This window comes from Triticum urartu, chromosome 5A (genome assembly GCF_056163025.1).
Source record: "Triticum urartu cultivar PI428250 chromosome 5A, HENAU_Tu73, whole genome shotgun sequence".
NCBI classification, from domain to species: domain Eukaryota; kingdom Viridiplantae; phylum Streptophyta; class Magnoliopsida; order Poales; family Poaceae; genus Triticum; species Triticum urartu.
Window position 1 is genome coordinate 390,632,087 of NC_141877.1, and position 9,690 is coordinate 390,641,776.

At 46.3% G+C, this 9,690-nt stretch overlaps 3 protein-coding genes across 3 annotated transcripts; 2 read left to right on the forward strand and 1 right to left on the reverse strand.

Annotated features, from left to right (window-relative positions):
- Positions 1–2,340: 2,340 nt before the first annotated feature.
- Positions 2,341–3,466, forward strand: LOC147971531 (putative protein FAR1-RELATED SEQUENCE 10). Its single transcript, XM_087522797.1, has 3 exons — positions 2,341–2,521; positions 2,606–2,667; positions 2,753–3,466. Exons 1-3 carry the CDS (start codon positions 2,341–2,343, stop codon positions 3,464–3,466), a joined length of 957 nt encoding a protein of 318 aa, XP_087378923.1.
- A 5-nt stretch (positions 3,467–3,471) lies between these two features.
- On the forward strand, positions 3,472–4,974 carry LOC147971532 (protein FAR1-RELATED SEQUENCE 5-like). Its single transcript, XM_087524008.1, has one exon. It carries the CDS (start codon positions 3,472–3,474, stop codon positions 4,972–4,974), a length of 1,503 nt encoding a protein of 500 aa, XP_087380134.1.
- Positions 4,975–6,450: 1,476 nt separating this feature from the next.
- LOC147971533 (ubiquitin-like-specific protease 1A) lies at positions 6,451–7,942 on the reverse strand. The gene is made up of 6 exons (XM_087524009.1): positions 7,678–7,942; positions 7,388–7,593; positions 7,101–7,301; positions 6,899–7,030; positions 6,708–6,820; positions 6,451–6,637 (listed from the first exon to the last, which is right to left on the reverse strand). The coding sequence occupies exons 1-6, from the start codon at positions 7,940–7,942 to the stop codon at positions 6,451–6,453; spliced, it is 1,104 nt and encodes a 367-aa protein (XP_087380135.1).
- Between the last annotated feature and the right edge of the window lie 1,748 nt (positions 7,943–9,690).

The window sequence follows — 9,690 nt, forward strand, 5'->3', positions numbered from 1 at the left end:
GAAGGGATGCATGTCCACGGCGCCTGTCGGGGATATACCCCGCGGCGTAAACCGGCCGGAAGTATAACCCGGCCGGACTAGGCGTTTCATTGGTAAACCGCCAGAGGATTGGCGACTTACGTGTCTGGCGGTTCACTGGTATGACAATTCACGAGCCTGAAGACTCATTGGTGACCCGGCGCGTGTTCCAGATGGATGACAAGGCCCAAGGCCCAGCAGGCCGGAGTTAATGGTGGGCCGGTTTAAGAGAAAAGGCATGAGGAACATTTATCTTACAAGGAGTTAAGACATGGACTTGTATCCGGTTTGTATTAGAGATAGACTAGTCCTAATCCTAATAGGACTCTACATGTAACCCGCCCTTCCAACATATATAAGGAGGGGTAGGGCTCCCCAAAAGGGACAAGATTCACAAGTTGGACAAGTTAGGTTTAGACAATAGCTCTCGAGATAGAGCACTCTTATAACCGTGATCATCATCATCAATATCAATGAAGCAGGATGTAGGCTTTTACCTCCACCGTGAGGGGCCGAACCTGGGTAAAACATCGCGTCTCTCGTCCCGCTCAACCCCTCTCAAGCTACCACATAGATGTGTTGGCCTCGCGACTAAGTCCTGACACTAAGGACATCTGCCATGACAATTCCACGACAGTTGGCGCCCACCGTGGGGCCGTCGCACGGTGGTGTTGAGATCTTAGAGGGACCTCTTCAGGGATTGAGAAGTTCGTGATTTGCTGGATGAAAAAGAACCGACGCAGAAGTTTACATCATCCACGAACAGTTAAACGGTGTATTCAAGATTCAAGATCAAGAGAACATTAGGGTTGGATCGCTACCGCCATAACTCGCCGAGATCAAGAGCAGGAATTATTTTCGTCGAAACCAACTACCGCTACGGAAGCTGTTAGCGGAGAATCGGAGACCGGGTCCGATGACTACTGTGTCGGGCGGCTGTCCGATCCGCCACGTCCGAGTGATTGCCACGATTACCAAGGCAACGTTTTCACCGGCGGGTCAACCCTGGAGGAACAGCCGCACCAAGCCACCGTCGTTTCCCTGCAGTTTCGTCTGAACCGGCGGTCTGTTCCGATTCAACCTCGCGTTTTTAAACCGGGTCAACTCCGAGTCACTGCTGTTCCACGTCTACAGGTCCCAGGCCATGGGAATCGATTGTGTGCTGCTACCTTTTCCTCTGCTACGAAGGCACCTACAGATCACATCACAGAAAAAGACAGTCTATCACGTCAAGCCAACATGGCACCAGATGTTGTTGCTAGAAAGCAAGGGGTCAAAGGGCGAAATACTATCAGCAGCAGACATCTACATCTACAAAAAGACCCTTGCTTCGGTAGACCCCCCCCCCCCCAACAAAACGTAGAAGGGCAGATTGGTCATACGAAAGAAAGGTATGCCCACCTCGTATTATACGGATGTAACTGGCGTACGTAGACCGCGCGCATGCAAAAAAAAACAAAAAAACTGCCCGCACGATCTACCCGCCCACCCCATCTACTCGCCCGTCCACCCCGTCTACTCGGCCGCCCCATACGATCGCCGCCGCCGCGGATCGCCGCCCTCCGACCCCGTCCGACGCCGCCGTCCGAGCCCGTCCGACGCCGCCGTGGCCGTCCCAACGGCGTGCGTCCAAGCACCCCGTCTACTCGCCCGCCCACCTCGTGTACTCACCCGCCACATCCGATCGCCGGCCCCGCGGATCCCCGCCCTCCCACCCCGTCCGACGCTGCCGTCCGACCCCGTCAGACACCGCCGTCGCCGTCCCAACGGCGTGCGTCGCTGCATCTCACCGTCATCATCCACCCCCCGGACGTGAAGGGCCCGACATGCCACGCCGCCTCCGCACCACTCTACCCACCCCCCGTCGTGGATCCTGCCAAACATCCGGCCGGTGGCTCGTCGTGCACATCGCCGGCTGCTAGATTCAAGGCGGGGACAGCTGCCGTCGTCGAACGCCGGCGACGCCTACACCGCGGGGCAAGGTTTGTCATCTAAACCTAGCGGGCATGATGGATATAAGTTAGGGCTAGTTAAGTGATGAATCTAGAATGTAAATGGAGGCCAGACTTAATTTAAGGAACGCTTATTTATGTCATGACGACATCACACAATATGCACACACCGATGGGCAACCTCAACTATTTGTTTCACACAAGACAAAAAAGTGTTGTTTGAACCATTGCTTTAAGAAAAAATTCATGGTAGCTGCTGGGTTCATGGATTACACGTCTTTCTATTTTTTTGCAAACCAACATGAGTTTTTGTCCTTGTTGTAATCAACACTTCAAATGGTTTGCAGTTCTGTGAGTTTGGTGTGTTGACATGGACGAAGAATCCGCATTCGGGAGGGACGAGAATGGTACTGATAAGGTGACTAAGACCGATAACGATAATTTGAACGAAGATGATGACAGCAGCGACAACGATTCCGTCTCGTCGTATGATATCTTACCTCCGGAGGATTTTGATAATAATGAACATGGCGCAAATAACGAGAACGGAAGTGGCGTATATTTTGTTTTTATTTTTGAATTTGCAAAGTATGGCATGGCTAACTATATATCTTTGTGTACAAATTTACAGGAAGATGTGGATGTTGACAATGTGCAACATAGTTGGCAGGAATCATTTGCAGATAACTTGAGCCAGGTTAGTTGTTAGATGTTGTACGTCGATCAATAGTATGATTTAAATGATAGTAATTGACATATATATTTTCAAATGAATGTTGTAGGAGGAGTCAGATGGTCTTGTACTTGATCACGATGAGGGAGAGATTGATATTGAGGAGGCTCAAAGGGAGCAGAAGATGCTTGAGACACATTGGAAGGTTATGGCTATGACCTTTCGGTCGCAAGGGGATGCATACATATTCTACAACAATCACGCCAGAGAGCACGGGTTTAGTATCAGGAAACAGAAGGTGAAACGAGGTGCTTCGGGAATGATACGGTACCGGCGGTTTCTTTGCTCCAGGGCAGGGAGACGGCAGAGCAAGTTCATAACCATGGAGGGCCGCAAGCGCAGGCTTAGACCGGAGACTCGTTGCGACTGCGGTGCACATATGGTGGTGAAGCTGGACAGAGAACGTGGCGTTTGGTTCGTCGCATCATTCGTGGATGATCACAACCACGCGATGGCTCGGCCCTACGAGGTTTGTTTTTTGTGGTCACACAGACGGATTGGAGATGGCCAGAGGGTGGAGATATTGGCGATGGAAGCGGCCGGGATAAGAAAGCATATTATAATGGACAACTTCATCAGCAGATATGGTTCGTACGATAAGTGCGGGCTTATCAGGAGGGACATTTACAATCTTTGTTGCAGAGAAAAAACGAAGCTCATTGCAAAGGGAGATGTAGAGACGGCAGTTGGCATTATGAGGAGCAGGAAGGAGAAGGACCCTGAGTTTTTTTTGAGTATGTGCGTGACAAGGAAGGGCGATTGAAGAGTATGTTCTGGTGCGATGCACAGTCGCGGAGGGACTATCAGGACTACGGAGATGTGGTCGTGTTTGATAGCACGTATAAGATGAACAGATACGGTATGCCGTTCGTCCCCTTTGTCGGAGTTAACAACCACCGTTGCACCACAGTGTTTGGTTGTGCCATCATTGCTGACGAGACGGAAGGGACATACGTGTGGCTGCTGCAGACATTTATGAAGGCAAACTATCAGGTGAAGCCAAAGTCAATAATCACAGACGGTGACGCTGCAATGATTCGGGCTATTCGGACTGTCCTTTCAGATGTTTTCCATCGTCTTTGCTCCTGGCATATCGAGAAAAATATGCAAAGGCACCTGCATTACAAGTCACTGGATGAGTTCAGATCGCTCCTGTACTATGCCACCTCTCAAGCGAACTTTGAGCAGAGAAGGAAAGCTTTCTATGATAAGTGGAAGACGGATAGAACCGAAGAGTGGCTTGACAGGATGTACAGGAAGAGGAGACTTTGGGCAGCTTCATATCTTTCCGATGGTTTTTTCCTTGGTATGCGAAGTAACCAGAGGAGTGAAAGACTCAACTCCTGCCTTCACCTTCACCTGGACTACGGTATGACAATTGTTGATTTGGTGGTGCATTATGAGAACTGTATAGTTCGCTTGCGTGAGAACGAGGCGTACGATGACTGCGAGGCATTCCAGAAGGAACCACCGTCGGTTATTGAATATAAGGCCCTTGAGGAGCATGCCGCCAAAGTATTCACACCTGCTAATTTCTACATCCTGCAAGATGATTTGCATAAGATGGGTCAGCTGGAGATATTTGAGACGCTCGTGGGAGTTGGGCGTCAAACATTCATGGTGACATGGAAGGATAACCACAAGTTCAGGTACAATGTTGTTTATGAACCAGGTAACTCAGAACAAACTATTACATGCAGTTGTCTTAGGATGGTTCGGAAAGGGCTGCCATGCAAACACATTCTGTTTGTTCTCCATCATCTGAACTTAACTGAAATACCAAAGTGTTGTGTCATGCATCGGTTGTCCAAACATGCGAGAGATGGGTTACCTGTGCAGCGGAAGAGTGATATGTTTGGATGGGGTTGGTCAGGGCCATTGGAGAGAGAACGGTATAGTGCAATAACCATTAAAACCGCAGAAGCTGCTCATGTTGCAGCAAATGATCCCTTCTTGTACGACGAGTTGATGAAATGTCTGGACAACATAATAGCACAGAAAAAGATTTCAGAGGAGGAACTTTTAGGAAGTAGAAGGTATGCTATGCTGAAGAAGGAGGCAAGTCAGGCGCAACAAGTTGAGCCTGGTATTGGTGATCCTCAGAAAGTTTCGACGAAGGGTGCACCTAAGAAGGGGCGATCGAAGGGGGGCCCCGACGTTACAAAGAATGGTAGGCCAAAAGATTTTACAGAGAAGAAAAGTGGTCCTTTGTGCAGTCTGTGTGGTCTCCCAGGTCATAACAAGGCCACATGCAGTAAGAACGAGAAGTGAGTTGCAACCTTTTTATTTTTGTTATGTTGCTACTTTGATTTTACCAACTATATTTGCTCATCCATTTCTTTATGTTTTGTTCAGGAACTGGGCGTAGAGACGCAGCTTGGTTTGTAGGAAGAATAAAAGTGATCGCACGAGTCATGTCTGAATAACGCTATTTTTATTCGCACGTGTGTGCCAGAAAACTTGATTTGTACTGTTACGTGATGATTTGTACTGTTATGTCTGAATAACCTATGCTATTTTTATTTGCACATGTGTGCCAGAAAACTTGATTTGTACTGTTACGTGATGATTTCTACTGTTTCTATATGAAGTTTCGAAATTCTGTTTATTTATACTGTTTCAAAATTCTGTTTATTTGTACTGCCAGAAAAAAAATATGCCTACTGTTTCAAAATTCTGTTTATTTGTACTGCCAGAAAAAAAATATGCCCAACCACCGCAGCCGGGCCCATAGTGGGGAACAAATCATACACCCAAATCAAGCCCGAAAGGGGCGACTCGGGCGGCTGATAGAGCCCACTAATGGGCCCGGCAACGGGGTCCAACGGGGCTGCGGGCAGTGTGATAAGAGAGGAGTTCGAAAGAGGGGGCAGAGGCAGCTATTTAAGTCGCTCCTCGCGCCCCTCCGCTTCCGAGGTGGGACTAAACTGGCGTGAGGCAGCGCGCGGGGGAGGGGAGTGGGCGTGGGCCATGGGAGGGGGCGAGTGGCGCCCTGCCTCTATGGGTCGAACTGGGCCGGCCGATGACAGCGCCGAAAACGGCCTCATGAGCCCTGCGGCGGCCGCGTGCACTGAGGGAGGGGAGTGTGCGTGGGCCGGGGGAGGGTCCGAGTGGCGGCGTGCCTTCATTGGGCTGAACTGGGCCGACCCGAGACAATAGGCCTCCTGAGCCTTGCGGCGACCACGTGCAGTGTGGGGCGCGATGGGGACGCTATTTTTAGTCCCACCTCGGAAGCCGGGGGGCGCGAGGAGCGGCTTAAATAGCTGCCTCCGCCCCCTCCACCGAGCTCCTCTCTTATACATGCATGCAGCCCTGTTGGACCCCGTTGCCGGGCCCATTAGTGGGCTCTATCAGCCGCTCGAGTCGCCCCCTTTGGGCTTGATTTGGGTATGATCTGTTCCCCATTATGGGCCCGGCTGCGGTGGTTGGGCATTTTTTTTCTGAATATTTTTAAAAAATATTATTTTACTATTACGAAAGTGCAGAACAAATATACTCATTTAAAAAAATATCATCACCCACAATGATGCAAATAAGAGTGTCACCGACAATGATGCAAATAAAAGTGACATTGAAAAATAGATATTGTAGCAAATACCGACCACGGCACATTTATTTAGTAGCGGAACATGCTAAACCATGCCACATTACAATATAGAGGTGATGTCTTAATATGAAAATTGTATCAAGTACCGACAACGACACGTTTATTTAGTGGAGATAATAGCCAACACCCCATCCTCCGACTCATTTCTTCTCCATGATCTTGAGGATCTTCTCTTTCACTTCTTCCTTCGTGTTGCATTCTGAAAAAAGTATTTCAGCTAGAATGCGTCCCCTTGAAGCATTAACCTCATCTTGATCGAACTCAAATGTCCAATCATCTCCGTCCCAGCTTTGAACGCATTTCACCACGAAAAGACCACAAGAGACTCTGCAAGAAACCACAAGTCAATTATTGATGGATGATACAAGTACATATTAATTCAACATTTGCAACATACCCGTCTGTTTGTGATGGCATATCATACTCCCTTATTGGCCAGGAAGATACGTCAGGATGTTTCGTTCCAATAAGAGCATTCACCTCGTTTGTATCATTAGCTATTTCCGCCCTCTGAAATAAAAATGAAAAATCCATATGAAGTACGTTTCGAATAACTATATATTGTTTTATGTATCGTTGTAAGCTTACCAGATTAGCAATCTTTGCAAGAACTCTTTTGTTGCATTTACCAGTAGAGTTTAAAACTTGAAACTCTTTTTTCTTGTTGTGCATAAGAACTGTTATCCAATGACTTTGGTCCACATGAAAAGGAAAGTATGCCTACAACAAAGTTTATTCATGTTGGTGTACACACAGATGTACTACGAATGATCATACTAAACTGAAGTACCTTATCTTTGATGAAATACTCTTCAGTAACTCTAGACACCATTTTAGTTTGGTTTGTGAAATGATCCATAAAATGCCTCTTTGAGTTGTTAACCTTTCCATCACCACGAAGAATAAGCCAGTGGGACACCCAAGATGATAATATGTGACGGTCAGCACGAGGATTATGGGTCTGCATATGGTTGCAATAACTATTGATGACCTACAAAATAACATAACAGCAATACGCCTATTAGATAATTTATGTAAATGACATGTACAACTTAATAACTTAGTGCTAATACTTACACCGCCATGCAACCACTTTTTTGAAATGATGGCTTCAAGCATATCAGGTGTACATGTTTCCCCACCAATTCCCGTCATGTGCACAACAGTTTTTCTGCAAAACTTCTCCGACTCTGCCAGTGTCCGGATATAAACCTTCGCGGCCTCTATGTGATCCTCATTAATGTAATCAGTACTAATCATAGCAGCTCCTATACCAAATAGACCTAAAATAGTAAGAAACAATGAGTTAATAAAGTGTGCATGCAAGGACAGAAGTATGTTGCAAGAATAAATTACCTAGCACTTACTTTTCTTTGCACGTTTACGTCCACCGTTCTGAAGAAAAGGTGAAAGACAATATTTTGACCGTTTCCTCTTGCGTTTCCCATCATTCTCCTTCCCATCATTCTCCTTCCCATCATTCTCCTTTTCATCATTCTCCTTTTCATCATTCTCCTTCCCATCATTCTCCTTAGTGCCATTTTCTTTCGCATTTTTAATACGGGTGTTTAGACTATCCATATTAAATTCCTCAGATTTATCGGTGCTAGACCCGTCTGACACTTCATTCATATTCTTGGGGGTTGAAGTAATAGCTGGAAAGTCATTCGTGTCTACCGTCGCAAGAGATGGGTTGGGAGAATTACCATTATCCTCAATAACGAAGGGGTCGCCTTCATCTCCTGTACCAGGTGTGATGCACACCTTTCTCACGCGCCAATTTATTCCCGTTCCCAGTGGTGAAGGATGCGTCCACCCTGTTGTCCATATCTTCTTTTGCGGGAGTTGATTGTACATCTGGCCAATATTTTGATGGACCATACTTCCCCACCCAGTCTTCACTATGCTCCACATACTCAATGTCATCATCAGACCCCTTGTTTGGCTTGAAGACAAGACCTTTCTTCTCCAGCTTCTCCACTACTATCTGCAATGACACATTAATTGCATTAACTACATGCATAAATTATGAATAATCCAATGTAAACTGAAGTACACATCACTCATATTACCTCAGCAAATTTTTGAGGGAGAAGTCTAATTTCTTTTTGCATATCTTTGATGCATTTCATCACCTGATCTAATGTACTATCCCTGCTCGATGAAGCCTCATCTCTATTATCTTTCTTTTTTTGGACACGATCTTCCTGCTCTAATTCTTGCTGTAATTCTTCCTCCGCCTTTCTTCCTTGTTGAGCAATTAATGTCTGCCTGTACTTCTCACTTATCACGTCATCAATCTGTAACAGGTAAAATCAATTAAAATTTCTCAACATATAAATAGTAACTTAAGTGCATGTAGTACGAAATAGTAACACATAAATAGTAACTTACCGTCCCATTACCACGGCCGTATGTCGTGTCGTATGCGTCACGCTTCTTAGCCTCATCTTCTGACCAATTAAGCATCAATGGATACTCATTAGCTAATGGATCAAATGCCTCATCATCCAGTGGCTGCACTTTCTCCCAAAACATGTACTGCATGAACAGGAAGTATATTAGCAAACAAAATTCACAAACTGTAGTTCGAAAGAAACAAATATAACATAAGATTTACCTGTAGGAGCGCAAGGTTTCCGATCGGCCAAGTAAATTTTGTAAGATCTGATAAGGTCTTTGTGATGCCTTCCACGCAAACGCGTAACGTAAACGCATTCCAATTATATGCTTTGATGGCCTCCACATCGTGCACTAACTTGTAATAAGCATTAGGAACTTCTATCGTGGACTGCGGTGCAAGAACCGTGCCTAGAAGAAGCAGAACAATTCTACGGAGGAAATCATCATCGTATGTGCCACTGGCAACGATGTTCTCAATCAGGTCGTCTATCATCATTTCCCCCGTATTGAAATCTAAAAAGCGACTAGGCACCTTCACCTTCGCCTTTAACCCCCCTTTTTCTAGCGCTTTCATGACATCTTTGCCCTTGTTCTGTAGCCCGAAAATGTCAAACACATCTTCGGTGCGCAATGATATCGCACCATTTTTTGATGGCATGATGAACCTTTTTCTGTCCAACGAATACGATTTAATAATGAACTGGAGCAAACATTTGCGCATGAGCACACTAGGTATCATCAGCATTTTTCCAAGACTAGTGCTTGCAAAACGCTTTTTCTGCCTAGAGTTTAGTTTGTTGACCAACAGACACCACTTCTCAACCGAACAAAAAATCTCTCCGTACTCCACCGTCGCTAGGAATAGGAGCAAAAAAATGTTAGCTACTTTATATGGGCACATGATAAACATGATGAATGAATAGTACCTCGTGCCATGGGATCAGGGCCGGTCCTGGGGACGACGGCGCGGTGGCGTT

What these genes read in the sequence shown, in the direction of transcription:
- LOC147971531 (XM_087522797.1), top strand. Translation starts at nt 2,341, where the DNA reads ATGGACGAAGAATCCGCATTCGGGAGGGACGAGAATGGTACTGATAAG. An exon ending in CGCAAATAACGAGAACGGAA is followed by an intron (nt 2,522 to 2,605) that starts GTGGCGTATATT and finishes ATTTACAGGAAG; the next exon opens with ATGTGGATGTTGACAATGTG. An exon ending in TTGCAGATAACTTGAGCCAG is followed by an intron (nt 2,668 to 2,752) that starts GTTAGTTGTTAG and finishes TGAATGTTGTAG; the next exon opens with GAGGAGTCAGATGGTCTTGT.
- LOC147971532 (XM_087524008.1), top strand. Translation starts at nt 3,472, where the DNA reads ATGTTCTGGTGCGATGCACAGTCGCGGAGGGACTATCAGGACTACGGA.
- LOC147971533 (XM_087524009.1), bottom strand. Translation starts at nt 7,942, where the DNA reads ATGAATGAAGTGTCAGACGGGTCTAGCACCGATAAATCTGAGGAATTT. An exon ending in AAAAGTGGTTGCATGGCGGT is followed by an intron (nt 7,302 to 7,387) that starts GTAAGTATTAGC and finishes GTTATTTTGTAG; the next exon opens with GTCATCAATAGTTATTGCAA. An exon ending in AGTATTTCATCAAAGATAAG is followed by an intron (nt 7,031 to 7,100) that starts GTACTTCAGTTT and finishes ACTTTGTTGTAG; the next exon opens with GCATACTTTCCTTTTCATGT.